Source organism: Azolla caroliniana, unplaced genomic scaffold (genome assembly GCF_043228905.1).
Source record: "Azolla caroliniana isolate FFs.n. ecotype wild unplaced genomic scaffold, voAzoCaro1.0.p SCAF_10, whole genome shotgun sequence".
Lineage (NCBI taxonomy): Eukaryota > Viridiplantae > Streptophyta > Polypodiopsida > Salviniales > Salviniaceae > Azolla > Azolla caroliniana.
In genome coordinates, this window is record NW_028230445.1 from 9227366 (window position 1) to 9245096 (window position 17731).

General features: G+C 40.0%; 1 protein-coding gene across 1 annotated transcript; it reads left to right on the forward strand.

The window, feature by feature from the left end:
* Positions 1 to 1096: 1096 nt before the first annotated feature.
* LOC147858994 (protein NRT1/ PTR FAMILY 8.2-like) lies at positions 1097 to 12022 on the forward strand. The gene is made up of 5 exons (XM_087325514.1): positions 1097 to 1244; positions 1378 to 1510; positions 9568 to 9785; positions 9867 to 10390; positions 11035 to 12022. Exons 1-5 carry the CDS (start codon positions 1179 to 1181, stop codon positions 11852 to 11854), a joined length of 1761 nt encoding a protein of 586 aa, XP_087181640.1. The 5' UTR covers positions 1097 to 1178; the 3' UTR covers positions 11855 to 12022.
* Positions 12023 to 17731: the final 5709 nt, after the last annotated feature.

Below are 17731 nucleotides of genomic sequence, written 5' to 3' on the forward strand. Positions count from 1 at the left end.
ACTAGTTGGTCATGTCTTCAACTTGAACTCACGTAGTTGACTCTCCTGTCTTCGATTGTCGGCACTCGGCCCGACCAGTCGGCTGCACCCATGGGAGGGACATATTCCTAACATGTTTAAGTATGGTTTTATTTGGATTTCACAATTGGAATTCGGTAGGCTCTTATACGTATTGTGGTACAAGGAAGATAGAATTGGTTCGGACATGAAGACGTGCAACTCCTTCAGATCAATATGGCAAAGTGGGCATGCATAGTTTTGGGTTTTCTGATTTCATGATTTGTCCCATTGTGTATATTTTTTATCTTCGATGAATTACATTAGAAGGAATCATTTTGTATATTGGTTGCTTGACCATACCTTCATTTTGGATATTGGTTGTCCGCCATACATTTTATATTGACACCTTTTGTATATTGGATACCAGCCACATATTGTATAATCGATTTTACATATGAATGGAAATCTTGTTTAATCTTCACATATTCGGTGTCAAAAAGGTGTATATGATACTTAGTGTTTATGATCTTTACATGTTTGGTAGTTGTAACATGATCTTCACATATCCGATGTCAAAAAGGTGTACATGACACGTAGTGTTTATGATCTTTACATGTTTGGTAGTTGTAACATGATCTTCACATATTCGGTGTCAAAAAGGTGCAAGAATTGTGGCAACATTTTGCCATCAATGCCCACATGGGCCATAATCTTGGCTTTAGTTTTTCATCTTTAGGTTTAGGAACTTTGGTTTCGTGCATTTTGTGATGGGAAAATTCTTAAGTTTTAAGTTGATTTATTATTTGAAGCGTTAAGTTTTAAGTTTGTGTAAATTTTGAAGGTATGGGTTTCATTCAATGCATGCGCAAAGATCGGACAGTGCAGATCTCACGCGCCCTCAGCTGAGTGACCTGCACCGTCGTCCATGGCCGCGATTCCCTCGCTCGGTCTATTTATGATTTAGGTGCAAATAGACACGAGCACTCAGATGGGTGCCCATGCCCATGCCCATGCCCATGCCCATGTCCATTCCATTTTCTTATCGCTCATCAAACCATAACAAAACAGATCAAACACACACACACACACTCTACATACTCTGCCTCCCTCCCTCCCTCCCTTCCCTTACCTCCTCCTCCTTCCCCTGTTCCACGCTCAATCGCTGCAGACCTGCCCCCATGGCCGCCCATCCTCTTCTCTCCGCAGAGGCAACAGACTCGACAGACGCCCTCTATCACATCTCCGTACATCCCCTGCTTCCCTATCATCTCTCCTCAATTCACTTCGCACATTAAAAGTCCTGCATCCATTGCAATAGTAAAAACATACCCTGTTTGACTCTGATCTGTGCTGTGGTTTTCTGTGGACACATTCCAGGCTTCCCTTCTGGATGGATATAAAGAGAATAAAGAGCCCTCTATCTATTCGGAAGACGGTTCTGTGGATATACACGGAAAGCCTGCCATCAAATCAGCAACGGGTGGCTGGAACGCATGCCGTTTTATTCTAGGTAGGTCTCTGAACCATGAGTTCTCACAAGAAAATGTTATATCTCTTTTCTCACGGATAAGAAATTGTGCACATTTAAAAAATTTAACACCGTGACGAAGAAATTGATGGGAGGGGAAAAAATGCAACAGGATATAGTTGTATCAAGAAGAAAAGAGCGAATACAATGGATAGCATGACGGAATTCAGAGATTTTAAGTAACTCATGAGATGCAGTTTGTACCCATCAAAAAGTCATGGCTGATTGAACTGATATTGTGAGAAAAGGGCTTCTTATCTTTGATGTAAGCCAAAGTTCATTACTAGTATAAACACTGTTATCTAATTCCACAATCCAACATGTGATCTACTGTCACTATGGGTTGCCACATCTTGTTGTAGGATAGAATGTAGTGGGACCTTATAATTGCAAGAAAGAAGACTGAAGCCTTTGAAGTTACATACCATTTAATAGTTTATAATAAACTAAAATTCAGATCAAGCTAGCTCCATCATTTTTTATGTTTTAGATGAAGGGTTATTTTGGGACATTTGGGTTCATTTGGGTTTACTTGCTCACTCATAGCTTGTTTGTATGTGAGGTGATATCTAAAGATAAATGAAAATTATGTTGAATGAAAAATTTAATAGATGGATCCCTGAATCAACGTCATGAAGACCGATTCCAGTTTTGATTGGCATATTGAATGGCTATTGAAAGAGATGTGATGGCATGGCCGGTTGCTCAAAAACACCAAGGGAGTGCGCAGCTGTGTGAGGAGAGAGAAAGTGGAGAAAACTGTACAGAAAAATGGAGAGGAAGCCCTAGCCACCAAAAGTCCCTTATCTCGTTATGAGAGACGTGGGATCAATTCTTATTGGTAAGTGACTTTTAGGTCATTTGGGCATGTTCACCCACGGCCAATGACCAAAAGTTATAAAAATAATGTAAATGACCAAATTGGGGCCAAAACATATGGTAAAAATATGTCTCAAAAGCTCGCAAAGAGAGTTTTCACATGGAAGGGTCAAAATATATACCAAAAAGGAGAGTCCTTGGGGCCTTTATCCTAAACAACTTCCCACTTAAAGGACCAAGGAGGCTTCTTTAAGCTAAGCAACTCCCACCATCTATATACATAGCTGATGTTATGCTTTGGGTAGACACTTTGTGAGAGCATCTGAAGAATTTTGTGAAGTATTGACCTTGGTCAACGTGATTAGGCCATCCTCTAGCACCTCTTTGATGAAGTGGTATCTCACATCAATATGCTTTGTGCGAGCATGAAACATTGCATTCTTTGCCAAACATATGGCATCTGGCTATCACATCCACGAATAGGTGCTTTTTCAAGCATCCCAAACACACTGGACAAGCGGGCTAACCAAATGGCTTCTTTGAAGGCCTATGTGGTTGAAATATATTCAGCCTTTGTAGTAGATAATGCAACTGTCCTTTGAAGTTTAAAGCATCATGAAATAGCTCCACTAACAAGGGTTTATACATAACCACTTGTGGAGTTGCATGTATCCACATCTCCTGCCATGTCTGAATCACAAAATCCTTTTAACTCTAATGGACCTTTTCCATAACATAAGCATTTACCTTTGGTCCCTTTCAAATATCTCAAGATAGATTTGATTGCCTCCCAATGAGCTCTGTCAAGATTAGCCATGAACCTATTAACAATTTCAACTGCATGAGCAATGTCTGACCAACTGGCAACCATAGCATACATAAGTCAACCACAAACCGATGCATATGGAATATTCTTCATGTAATTGGTTGCATCATCATCTTTTGGACAATCACCCTTGGGAAGCTTAACATGTGGCTGCAATGGCACTCCAAGACGCTTAGCATCAGCCACATTAAATCTGTCCAACACTTCTTCAATGTACGTTTCTTGGGATAAATGCAAAGTATGTTATTGCCCATCCCTTTTTATTCTTCTAGCTATTTCATGTACAACTCTTTGTCTAAATTTACTACGCAAAAAGATTGGTTTAACATCCATTTTGAATAATACCAAATCCAAGATAGCTGTGAGAGCAAACAAAACACACAATGTGGTCATCTTAACCTCTAGAGGATTTTTTTTTTCGAAATAAATGCCCTCTTTTGGCATATCCCTTAACAACCAACCTTGCCATACTACTTGGGTTTGCCATCATTTTTTAGCAGATTTGCCACAATAAATACAACATCTCAGCTGCATATTACCTTCTTGAGTTGAGGTAGCCAAATCTTGTAGCCCATTTCACCTTCATCTCCATAACCCATATAGATTCCTTTCATGGAATTGGCATCTAACTTGCGTCTCAACTCAGGCCTTATATGCACAAAAGCATCACAAACAAAGATGCGTAGATGGTCATATGTAGATGGTTTGCCAGACCAAACCTCTTCAGGAATGCCACCTTTTAAAGACACTCCCAAGATTCATGACACTCCCAACATCATGGATCAAATAACGCAATTTGTTACTCTCCAAAGGAACTAGTTTCTTTGGGAAGCAAGTCAACTGAAGTTGAGTTTGTGCATCGTCTAATGATAAAGTTGCCTGAGTCATTCTCAGCATTTTGTGACACAATTTCTCTTCTTCCCAACACACATGATATGAATACATTTCTTGGTATGCTACAAGATAGGGCAACAAGGAAGAAAAGTACTCAAACTTCCAATGAGACGCTTCTACATGCGACCAATAAAGGCAAGTGGAAGCAAAATGGTAATTCCTACAACAAATCCAATCCAAGACTACCAAACAACCCAGCCTACAAGGAGCTCACTTGTCATTATTGTGGCTACAAAGGTCACATTCAGCCGGATTGTCGGAAAAAGAAAAGGGAAAATGCTAAGAACTCTTCTTCTAACGAATTTCAACCTACACCGAAATCCAACTCGGCCCATTCAGCCCACTCAACCAAAGAAACAGTTTTCCTTGGCATTGAGGAACATACTTCACATTTGGCTGGACCAACTACCTCAACCATTGATGGGTGGTTAGTAGATAGTGGTGCTACTTCACACATGACCTATGACAAATCCATTTTGCATGATGTGAAACCTAGCTCCTCCCAAATCTCCATAGAAGATGCCTCAAGCATTGAGGCTTCATGTGTGGGTAATTTGTTTCTTAACAATTCTTCAAATGAAGAACCTGTCATTCTTCAAGATGTGTTACATGTGCCTCGCATCTCTGCCAACCTACTTTCAGTCTACCAAATCACTAAGCAAGGTTATGGACTCTACTTTGATAGCTCAGTTTTGGAAGTCATTGACACCAACAACCTACAAATTGTAGCTAGTGGCACACAAGAAGGGGGTTTATACCGCCTGAACAGTTCCCATAGCCCCTTGGAAAAGTCCAAATCTCATCATCTTCATCTTCTTCATCTTCTTCAAGGCTCTCATGCGTTGGTGGCACAAGAAGATCCCACGTTGTGGCATGCTAGGTTTGGTCATCTCAACTATGATTCTCTTCAAAAGCTCTCCTCTTCACAACTAGTTGAGGGTCTTCCTATTTTCAAAACTCCCAATACCCCATGTGTTGCTTGTCTTTATGGCAAGCAACATCGAGAGCCTTTCCCTCATGAAACCACTCACCGTGCAACATCTATCTTGGAGTTAGTGCACATGGATCTTTGTGGTCCCATGAAAACCACTACTCTTGGTGGTGCACGCTACTTCATGCTCATCATTGATGATTTCTCCCGCAAGGTTTGGGTTTATTTTCTTGTAGAAAAATCGTAAGCCTTCACAAAATTTCAAGAATGGGTAGTTCTCGTGGAGAACGAGACATCGAAGAAAGTTCGAAAGATCAGGTCGGACAATGGTGGAGAGTTTATCTCCCAAGCTTTCCACCATTTTTGCTCTCAACGAGGCATTGCTTGCCAATTTTCTACACCCAATACTCCTCAACAAAATGGAGTCGTGGAAAGGAAGAACCAGACAGTCCAAGAGATGGCTCGTATGATGCTATCTCAATTTGATCTTCCTCTCTCGTTTTGGGGTGAAACTGTCAACACAACAGTCTACATCATCAACTGTTGCCCAACAAAAGCAGTTGCGGGAATGATGCCTGCAGAAGCATTTACAGGTGTAAAGCCCTCAGTATCTCATTTTAAAGTCTTTGGTTGTGATGCTTATGTTCACATTTCAGATCATAAAAGGACAAAATTTGAGTCCAAAACCAAGAAATGCAAATTTCATGGTTACAACACACAATCTAAAGCGTACAGGTTATGAGATTTAGAGTCAAAGTCCCTAGTCATCTCTAGGGATGTTCATTTTGTGGAGTCTCGGCTGGATGATTCTAGGATTTCACATGAGTTCATGGTTGAAATCCCAGCTCCTCCGAAATCTCCTATTTTAGACGAAGATGTCTCATCTTCAAGCCCCCCATCTCCTCCTACTCAATCTCTAACTTTGTGGAGTCTCGGTCGGATGATTCTAGGATTTCACATGAGTTCATGGTTGAAATCCCAGCTCCTCCGAAATCTCCTATTTTAGACGAAGATGTCTCATCTTCAAGCCCCCCATCTCCTCCTACTCAATCTCTAACTTTGTGGAGTCTCGGCCGGATGATTCTAGGATTTCACATGAGTTCATGGTTGAAATCCCAGCTCCTCCGAAATCTCCTATTTTAGACGAAGATGTCTCATCTTCAAGCCCCCCATCTCCTCCTACTCAATCTCTAACTTTGTGGAGTCTCGGCCGGATGATTCTAGGATTTCACATGAGTTCATGGTTGAAATCCCAGCTCCTCCGAAATCTCCTATTTTAGACAAAGATGTCTCATCTTCAAGCCCCCCATCTCCTCCTACTCAATCTCTAACTTCGCCAACAAATCAATCCTCTCCCTCAACTCCACTTGTTTCCCCTCCCTCTACAAACCAGCTTCCACCACTTCCCAAGTGGCTCCAAGCCACCATTCGTGATTCTCATTTGTCCAATACTGAACTTCATGAGTATACATCTGGTTCTCGAACACGTAAGTCACAACGGCCTCCTCACTCATGCAACTTTGCCTTACTGTGCACTGTTGGGCAATCACAAGAACCCACAACAGCAAAAGAGGCCTTTGTTCTTCCAAAGTGGAAAACAACATTGGAAGTTGAACTTGATTCCATTGAGCGGAATCATACATGGGAGCTAGTTCCACGGCCTCAACATCGACAAGTCATTGGACTGAAATGGATTTTCAAGACCAAGTACCATGTTGATGGTACTTTGGATAAGCACAAGGCACGTTTAGTTGCAAAAGGCTACTCACAAGTCAAAGGAGTGGATTGCAAGGAAACTGTTGCTCCAACAGCAAGGTACACCTCTATTCAATGTGCTCTTGCACTTCCTGCTCACAACAAATGGCCCATCTTTCAAATGAATTTCAAGTCAGCCTGCCTTAATTGTGACTTGAAAGAGGAGGTTGATGTTGAACAGCCTCTAGGTTTTGAGATTTCAGAGCAGAAAAACATGGTCTACAGGTTCCACAAAGCCTTGTATGGCTTAAAGCAAGTTCCCAAAGCTTGGCATGACAAAATTGACACCTTCTTTCTCTCTCTTGGGTTTTAGAACTGTTATGATGACAACAATCTCTATGTTTTTTTTTCCCGCTTCCAAGGCATGCCATTAATCAGCCCCTCGGTTGACTCAATGTTTGATGGCCGTTCTAGAGCTGAGAGGAAGTGTTGGAGGGTGGCAGCTCCAGACCTGCACTCTCTTTCATCTTTATTATCTCTGTACTACATTCTCTCTCTTCCCAGATTCTTCTCTCTCTAGAATCTGCAATGCTTTAAATGCCTTTTGTCTCTTCCACTTTTTCCAAGATATTCTCTTTTTATTCCTAGTTTATTGTACTTGTTTAGTAGTACAAGAGTCTCTTAACTACCAAACAACCATTCCCAATTTTGTATAAATAGGCTTATACCAGCTTCTTTTGTAATAAGATTATTTTCTATTTTGCTACTTAAAAACAAGCTCTATTCCTTGGCTGTGTCTCTACTCTTTGCAACCATTTTTTCTACTGCTGTCTAACAGCCTTCTCACAGCTTGGCTGTGTCTATTTTGTTCTAACTCTTCTGCTGCTGCTATTAACAGCTTTTCTCACATTTACATCTCCTCTTATCACCATGGGAACTAATTTCAAGCCTTCCTGCTATTTTCAAAATCGAATATATGGTGAATTGTTTTATTTGCATTACCATTTCTATTTCCCTTTTATGCGTGCAGTGGGAAACATGTATCATCATTCACAAGCATGAATGATTTCATCATGATGGATTGATCTAAAATCTGACATTACTCTTCTTGCTTTTGTATTCAAGGTCACTCTAGTGGTGCATATTCTTCCATATCCACCAGGTCATATGACTAATTTTCCCTACAATGTTTTCAGTGGGGATGAGTATTAATGCAATTGAAAGCCACAAGCATGAGAAAGCCCAAGGCTAACATAATGAACACACTAACGTACTAACGTAGTGAACATTGTTTTCTACAGTTGTATGCGAGGGATTTTTCTGGCTAGCTGTAGTGAACACACTAACGTACTAATTTCTGAGAGCAGGGATCCCGTGATGCCATATAACGATGTCGTAATCATGGTAGGCCTAGTTATATTTATCAATTTTAGGGTCAAGAGGCAAGTGATTCGGCAGAGTAACATGGACAGTGAGCACAAGCCCAAGCAAGCTTTAGGAGGGAGTTTAGGACAGTAGACCATTTATTGATGCTACGAACTCTTGTCAAGGAGAGTAGAGACCAAGGAAAGAGGATATTTCGCTGTTCTTGTAGGCTTTCCAAAAGCCTTTCACTCAGTGCCATGAGTGAAATTGATGCTATCATTGCAAACTATGGTGGGTTGATGCACTCACAGTTCAGCCTTTGGAAAGATTCAGGACACCAGAGGAGTATCAGACAAAGTTTATATCTCTCCTCTTTTTTGTCTCCAAGTCTTTTCCATCTGTTTCTCCTGTCTAAATTTTCTCGTGTTTTTACTCATTCTAGGTAATAACTTCTAACATATAACTTCAAAGTCATTTGTACCTCGTTTTGTTCTGTTTAATTACACAGTAAATTACAGAACCACAACATGCAGGGATCATATATCTGATTTTGCACCTTTGAGTTGGTGAAACGAGGTCTTTCATTAGTTTCATAAATATTGCATCAAGGACTATATGATTGAGTTAACAAAATTACAGAAGGACCTTGAGTGAGTTAACAAAATGGCTGGTGGTGCTATTTCATGGTTCTCTAGACTTAGTACAGTTTCACTATATGCTAAAGAGCCTGAATATACTTCAGCTACTGAGGCTTGCAAGGAAGCCATATGATACACGTGCCGATGCGTTGAGTATAGTATACCAAAAAGGACATTTGTCGTTGGTTGTGATCAAAGTGCCATTATTTGTCATGTGCACACAAATCGTATTAATGTGTTACCAATTCATCAGAGAAACTTGACGATGGCCTGGTCTCATTGATCAAAGTCAAGACATCACGGAATCTTCTAGATGCACTTACTAAGTGACTCTCAAAGGCATGATATCAGCATTATACTATGGTGGGAGTTCCATAGTTTCATTGTGTGTCTTTGGCCCTTTAACTAGTAGGTTGTTGAGGGTTAGAATCCCCAAAGACTCTTTCCATTTCACTTTGACCTTTCTGCCTAGTAGCTCCTCATGGAACTTTCTGGGGATATCTATATTTATAGACATTATTAAAATCTTATTCCTGATATGGAACAACTCGGTATGTAAGCCAACTTATAAAGTTAAATGGAGAATATGCAAGGATATTTTGGGGTTAGAATATAGTAGATGGACCAGGGTAATTCACAAACGTGAGAATGCTTTAACTAATCTATCCAGACTTTGTATGGTCGGGAGGACTGTCCAATCAAATACTAGATACAGTTCATGTCTTTTGTAAAACCTTAAACTTTTAATGTCTCCCTCAAAAATTCAAAGGTTTTGATATGTAAGAAGTTCATGAAATTAAGCCTTTGTTTTGAATCATCCCAGCTTTATATAATTTTATAATGCACTCATTTTTTTTGTCTTTTTGTTTAGCAAATGAATGTTGTGAAAGGCTTGCGTACTATGGCATAAGCATGAACCTCGTTACCTACATGACAACTATACTAAATCTGGGAAATGCGGCTGCTGCAAGTAGCGTAAACAGTTGGGGGGGCACTTGCTATATCACTCCATTCATTGGGGCATTTCTAGCTGATACATATTGGGGGCGATATTGGACGATTGCAGGATTTTCATTTATATACTTTGTGGTAAGCTGCATAACTATGCATATGAATGTCTTAAGCCATCATCTAAAATGAACAATATTAAGTGATGTTTCTGTATTGCAGGGTATGGTACTTCTGACATTATCAGCTTCCATTCCAGCACTAAAACCAACAAATGAGGCAACTGCAACTCAACTATCAGTGTTTTACATTGCACTTTATCTCATAGCATTGGGAACTGGAGGTATAAAACCCTGTGTATCTTCATTTGGAGCTGATCAGTTCGACAATAATGATGAGACTGAACACAAGAAGATGAGCTCATTTTTCAATTGGTTCTACTTCTCCATTAATATTGGCGCACTAATCTCAAGCACTGTTCTTGTATATATCCAAGAAAATTACAGCTGGGCATGGGGTTTTGGAATTCCTGCCATTGCAATGGGAATAGCTGTTTGTAGTTTTATGTTTGGGTCACCTCTGTATAGGTATCAGAAGACAAGTGGAAGTCCACTGACGCGGATGCTTCAAGTCTTTGTTGCAGCATTTAGAAAACGGAAAGAAAAGGTGGTTTCAAGTGAGTTGTATGAAACTGAGGTATCATCTGTGACAGGAAGTCAAAAGCTGGAGCACACAAATGTGCTAACGTAAGTGGCAGCATGTTCAACTTAATGAATATTAAGTGAGCTTCAGACTTTGACAAAATGTTTGATTTCTCCGAAAGAATATTATATAATTAACAAATTCATTGGACTAGTAAAATGTGTGCATGAAAAGCACAGCACTACCTGTGCACCGACTTAGGACAGATGTATTGAGACTTCCGTTTGGGTAGGGGGTGTAAGATGCTTCAGGATTTGCTTTAGTCTTGACTAAAAAGCTAATCCTTTTCAGGATTTTCTATGGTCTTCAATTTGTTTTACCATGGTGATCTGTTTGTTTCTTCCCTTTTCTGGGTTCAGGTGTGGATGTCTGCTACTGGATGCATTCTTAAGGAATTATCCCATATATCTATGATAACTTTGCTTACGAGATAAGGAGTTTGCTATGGGAGCATTGCAAATCTAATAGAGAGATAGAGAGTGAGGAGGTGGTGGGAATGTGCCTTAGTATGTGTCCAAGCACAAACATCTATTGTGGATGCTATTGTAAGAAAAAAGAAGAGGGAAACAAACCAGCAAATGTTGAGGAAGCACATGCATGTTGATTCTTTGTGAAAAGTTTTAAAAGGAAAACATTGAATCTGGAAGAGGGAATGAAGGAATAAATCTGTTTTCTTTGTTTACTACAGTTGTCTCGACAAGGCTGCAATGGTGAGCGAGGATGAAATCCCCAGCCTGACAAGCAAATGGCGATTATGTACCGTGTCACAAGTAGAGGAGCTAAAGTTGATTCTGGGTCTGCTGCCCATTTGGGCCACAACCATTATTTTCTCAGCAGTCTATGCACAGATGTCAACTCTGTTTGTGGAGCAAGGAGCCACAATGGACAGATCTGTTGGTAGTATGTTCGAAATTCCAGCAGCATCATTAACGATGTTTGATACATTGAGTGTGATAATATGGGTTCCAATATATGATGTTTTACTCATACCTATCGCTAGGATCTTCACGGGCCATCAGCAGGGGTTTTCGCAGATACAGAGGATGGGTATCGGATTGGTTATATCAATGTTCTCCATGGTGGCAGCCGCCCTTGTTGAAATGAAGCGTTTGGAGTTAGCCCAAGAGTATGGCCTCCTTGATGACACCAGTATCCCCGTTCCTATATCTATATTTTGGCAAATCCCACAGTATGTCTTAGTGGGGGCTTCTGAGGTGTTTACTTTCATAGGGCAGCTGGAGTTCTTTTATGACCAGTCACCCGATGCAACAAGGAGCTTGTGTGCTGCCCTGTACCTTCTTTCCACAGCACTTGGTAATTATCTCAGCTCCTTCATTCTCTTTATTGTTACAAGTGTGACGGGTGATCCTGGATGGATCCCTGATAATCTCAATATTGGCCATATAGACTACATTTTCTGGTTGTTGGCTGGGCTGAGCATAGCAAATTTCTTTGTTTTCTTGCTTTTCGCGCGGTCTTACACTTACAAGAAAGTTAGCAAGATATAAAAATTAGCATGACTCAAAATGGATAGCCGGCCTCCAAATGGAGTCAAGAAATTTATATTACACAAGACTTGAACCCTTCTTCATTTGGAGAATGTATCCTAATGATGAACTTGTTGACTGTACAGATACATTATTTGATTTTTTCCAAGCTTAGCTTGATGCTTTTAACTTTGTCATGATCAAAAGACATGTATAATATGTTGCGATCATATTTGTGTAGTAGTAGTTTCCCTAGATTGTGCATTGTTAGAAAATCGATATATTAACGACAAAATGACATCAAATGTATCCTTGTATTGGCTTGTATCCAAATCTAGATAATATTATTACAATTTCTTGTTTGGGTTCCCTCACACCATCCATAACCATTTAGATAATCAAAATATTAGGAAAGATATATTGCATCCACTGAATCATCATTGTACATGGTCAACAATAGAAGGCAGCACATTTTGAAACTATTTGCTACAATTTTAGGAAAAACAATGCAGCCATCAAGGACATGTCTCCATTGTAGAAAGTAAACAGAGAGCTAAGTTTGGTAGAAGATTAAACAAGACCAACTTTCCATGAATCATGCATGCCCTTGGAACTCTACATACACTTCATGGAAAAACACTATAAGAGGAACCTTGAGTTGCTATAATTCTATCCCAACATGGGATTTTATCATTAAAATGGTGTGGAAGCACATACTCCCCTTTATCTTCATTTTGACACAACCTTTATTAGTTGAGGCTAATAATATTGATTGTGTATGCTTCATCTCATCCCTAAGCAAGCATTTTAGACTTTAAAAATGGTACAATTTTTAATACAAAAATTGAAGCAATGGAATACACTAGTTACATTTTTAATATTTTTGAGGCGAAAAAGGAAATGGAGGTAATATAGGGGTGTAACAGTAGATGAGGGCTCAACTACGATCAACCTAATACTGAACTTGCTTGGCTCAGTCAACGCATCCTATGGAACCCACGTATCAGAGATAAATTTGGTCAACACATTGGATCAAGTAAGGAGTTGCCATGGGGATACATTGCGAAAGGTCCAAGATAGAGTATAGAATGTTGGAGACGGTATATGTCAATGCTAGTACAAGATAAAGCTAACATATTCCATGGAATCAGGGCGGAGGGACTATGAGATACGAAATCATTAACGCTTTATTGCTTAGGGAAACGGCTAATCATAGGACGACAATGGAGAAGTGCATAGGCTACGAGGAAGAGGGTTCTTTGATCCCAAGAGGTAGGGAAACACTGGACAAGATCAAAGGCCATAAATTGCGAGACAATGAGACACCAACATTGGATATGGTAATTCGAGTACTCTCATATACTAGTCATAAATGGATTGTAGATCCCAATTTGATCAAAGTATAGCCAAAATGGCACATGGTTGTGTAAAGTCAGTTGGATCCCTTTGCAATGGACGTGGTGCGATCCTTATGCGAATCAAGAAAGCAAAGCCATCCCTTTCTTCCAATTCACGACTAGATTGGCTCGCCACATTCTAGCCGCTCAAATTGCCCGAGAGCCCGCTGTTGCAAAGGTTTAGCACACATTATGTTCCTCACACAATTATCACCAAGTTTTGAAAAAAAATCTGGAAACAACATGCAACGCGAATTACCACGTTCAAATGGTTATTAATACATAAATAACTACCGGTTGGAGCATGGCAAGGTGGGACCCTTAACTCTCCTAATTGTGTAGTGTGCTCAAATGCAACAGAATCAATCCGACATGCTCTATGGGATTGCCCAGAGACCCATCGAATATGGCGGGGGGTTGGCCACCTATTGCAATTATGTCAGGTGCAAGGCACAATCAAGTGGGGCAATGTATGTTGGCTATCATGGCAGGCCCTATATGATAGGTACGAGCATCAAGACGAGGTGATAAAAGCACAAGAGGTTTTGTTTTCCACCACAATATCTACTCGACTCCTATCATTGCCAATTCTCAAGTTGTGTTGGAATTGGTTAGCCCAATAACTCTTTGGATTTTATGGAAACAACAATGTAGATGGGTCTTCTCCAACCAAATTGTGCATCCAATAATGTTAATGCAAGAGATATGGAGTGAAGTTGTAGCCACTCTAAAGGGCCAATACGATGGCCTTAAGGGCGGCTCCGATGCAATTGAAAGAAAATGACTAGCCTTCATCCAACAATGGTTGTCCTCTCCCTTTCTTGAGTTAGTGGGTTGTTAGCCAGTCGACCGAGCTAGTAGGATACAAAAGTCGAAAAGCTAGTAATCGTAGTCGTAGTCGTAGTGGACAAGTGTGAAAAGGAATAGCTGATCGAGTATTAATACCAAGTAGAAAAAATAGGAGAATTAGTTATAATGGTAGGATCTTGCTGAATGGCAGTTGTAACATCTTGATGGATCCTCTTAGATCGCCTATAAAAAGGGATCGAGATCATTGTAACAATATCGATTTGTATTGCAATACTTTTTAATATAATTTTGTTAGTTAGAGTATGTTCAAGGTATTGAATTGTTATTCTATGTATTGAATTTATGTTACTCTATAATTAAAACTTACGGTCGATCGCTATTATAATGGAATTAAGTATCGTAATTCGACAATATATTTTTTCTTGATTGTGTTAAGTGATTATTTAACACAGTCGATCGATTCCTATCTCCAACCACAATGCTCTTTCATAGAACGATTCTGTAAGAGAGTTGTTCGACACTTTGTGTTGTCAGCAAGAACAAAGCAAAATTTGGCACGCTCGGTTCGATCTGTCAGAGATAACAAACGGAGAATGGATGTCACCCGATTGACATATCGAAGATCAATCTGTAGGAAGCAAATGACCACGCTGTCGCGAAGATTGTGGTTGTGTGTCGCAACCGCCGGGGTTTTGTGATTCGGGGATGATCGGGGTGAAAACGTGTAATCGCAGATGGTGCGATGACAAGACGTCGAGAAGGCAAGATAAATGTGACGTCGTTGCGAAAAGAATTTTACTTGTAAAACAACCACTTACAATATTTATTTGCCAAAAGTTACTTGGCAAGACTTAAACTCACAAACTCTATATGAGAAGAAGCGTTTGAGATAGACCACTTCAATCTCTTTGGTTTTTATTTATGTGTCTTTGTCTTTCACTTTATATATACTAAATTTATATTACAAAATTTGATTACCAAAAGAAGTTATTTGAAGAGGATTCGAACTCACGACCTTCTGTTTAAAAAGAGGCGTTTGAGATACACCACTTTAACTTCTTCCTTTTCTTGTATCCACTTTCTTTTCTTTAACTCTTGTCTTGATTTATGCAGGCCACCATATTCTTTGGTGAGCTTTGCATCCCATACCCACGCGAGCTTCTTCACTCGCTTTTCCTTCTCTTCCTTCTCCTTCTCTTCCCCTCCTTTAGCCACCATAGGCGTGGCTTATATAGGGTGGTCAACCGCCCTACCACCCTCTTGAGGCGGTTGACAAACCGCCTCATGCAAGGCGGTTGTATTTTTATTTTTATTTTATTTTATTTTATTTTCTTTATTTATTGATGCTACAATTCAATTTTATAGTTCTATATTTAAGAAATTATAGAAATAACCCTTATTTAATTTTGACTCCCCCTTTTGACATAATTACATTTTTGTCCCAAGTAACATTAATCCTTCCGAAGCTTGTATCTTGGGCTTTTGAACTCCGATTCACGAACTGAAAATTCCTTCATGCTCCTTGTCATAAGCTCGAGATGGGAAATGTACTTCTATAGATTTTTGACATTGTTTTCACATCGTGAAGTGTCAACTTCACGACACCCACCCCCTCTGAACTTGCACACCTATGGGCGAGTTCACACTACTTCATTTTGATCCTCTTCGAAAAATTCTTCATCCTCATTTTCTATGAGACTAGGTTCGATGTCTTCTCTTCTTTCAAAAATCTTTATTCTTTTTCCCGCAATCGGTGTCTGGATCTCAGTCCCATCCAACTCATTCAGGTAGTAGGTAGCCTTATCAGTCACCTTCCGTACTTCATAAGGCCCAAACCACTGTTTTGCGAACTTCCTCATTGTACTATATTGGTTCTCGAGGCTACTATCCAGTACCAACACCCAATCTCCTTCTTGAATCTTTCGTGGTCTTAATCTATTTACTTTGTCAAATCTTGCTTTGTTCTTTATTCGAGCTTCCTTCAATTTCTCAGTAGCCTTTTCTACATCTTTTGCTTGACATTGTAGTTGTCGGATACGAACTGCTAGCAAGTCTTCTCTACTCATCTCTGACTCCCATGGTAGCATTGCCCATGTAGCAATCTTCTCTTCAATCGGCATCATTGGCCTTTGTCCTGTCATGTGCTCTATCGGCATATATCCTGTCACCGAACTATGTGTGATCCTATCCGCCCACAATGCATATGGTAAGACCTTTGGCCAATTACCTACTTTTCCTTTACATGCTTTTGCAAGTGCTTTAACTATCGGGCTATGACCTCTTTCTATCTTTCCATTTGCCTCAGGATTATATGCTGTGGTCAATGATAACCGAATTCCAATTCTATCAAAGAACTCTCTTGCTTCATCAGAATTGAGCTCACCTCTATCAGCCACTATCTTCCCTATACACCCATACCTACATATTACATCCTCTAATATGAATTGACATACTACCAATGTGGTCTTTGATCTTAGTGCTCCTCCTTCAACTTGATTTGTAAGGTCTTCTCTAACAAGTACCAAGAACTTCTTTTGACTTGCCCCCATTGGCATTGCCACTATATCAACCATCCACTTGTAATATATATTCGGCGAATAGGTTGGGTGCAACTCATCTCTATGCTTAATGTTGGAGTAGATTTGACAGGTTGGGCATGTCTCAACATACCTCTTGATTTCGTTGTAGAATCCTGGCCACCAATACTTTCCTTTATTTTACTAAATGTTGCCCAGACTCCACGGTGTCCAGCCCACTCCCTATCATGTAATTCCTTTAATATCTGCTCCCGCTGCACTTGGTCACAGATAACCCATTGTGGATTTCCCATTTTATACTTTGGGTGCTCCCAAAGGTAACCTTGGTGCAAGAAAAATCAGTGTGCCTTCTTTCGAAAATTTGAGAAGTTTCTCCCACTCCAAGTTCCTTCCTTCCATGGTGCTTGTAGATACTTCCCGATTTCCTTAAACTCTTCATTATACTCTTCTTCTTTAAACTCATGTTCTTCATGTGGCTCACCCCCTCTAATTTCATTTATGACCAAAACTGATTCTTCTTCGTTGCTATCTGATTCTGCCACTTCTTCTTTTTCATATTTTGCTTTGGATAACATATCAACCATTGCATTCTTCTCACCAGATATATGTCGAACATCTGGGTTGATGGTTTTGATGTAGATACACCACCTAAGCATTGCTTGATCTAGAATATTGCAATTTGCAATAATCCCTAGAATTGGCAAGCAATCTGTCTCCACAATCACCTCAGCACCAACCAGATAGTCCCTATCCGTCTTGATAGCAATGATTATCCCCCAGAGCTCTCTCTTCACTTGCGCATACTTTCGTTGACGTCCGCTAAGTACCTTCGCACCAAATCGAATTGGATGTCTTTCTCCTTCCTCATCTTGTTGGCTTATTACCTACCCGATTCCAATCGAACTTGAGTCAACTGTGAGGATTATTGGTTGGGTGTAGTCAGGTTGTTTCAATGCAGGAGCTTTCGCCAGATTCTCCTTCTGTCAGGAATAGTACTAAAACAGAGATGGAATTAGTACTAAGAAGAGTAGTACTATTAGTACTAAGAGGACGGGACTGCGTAAGATTCCCGAGAGAGAGGAAGTGAGAAGAGGAGAGAGAGAGGGAAATAGGATGATGACAGCAACTCTTATATTATATGAAAGATAAGTACA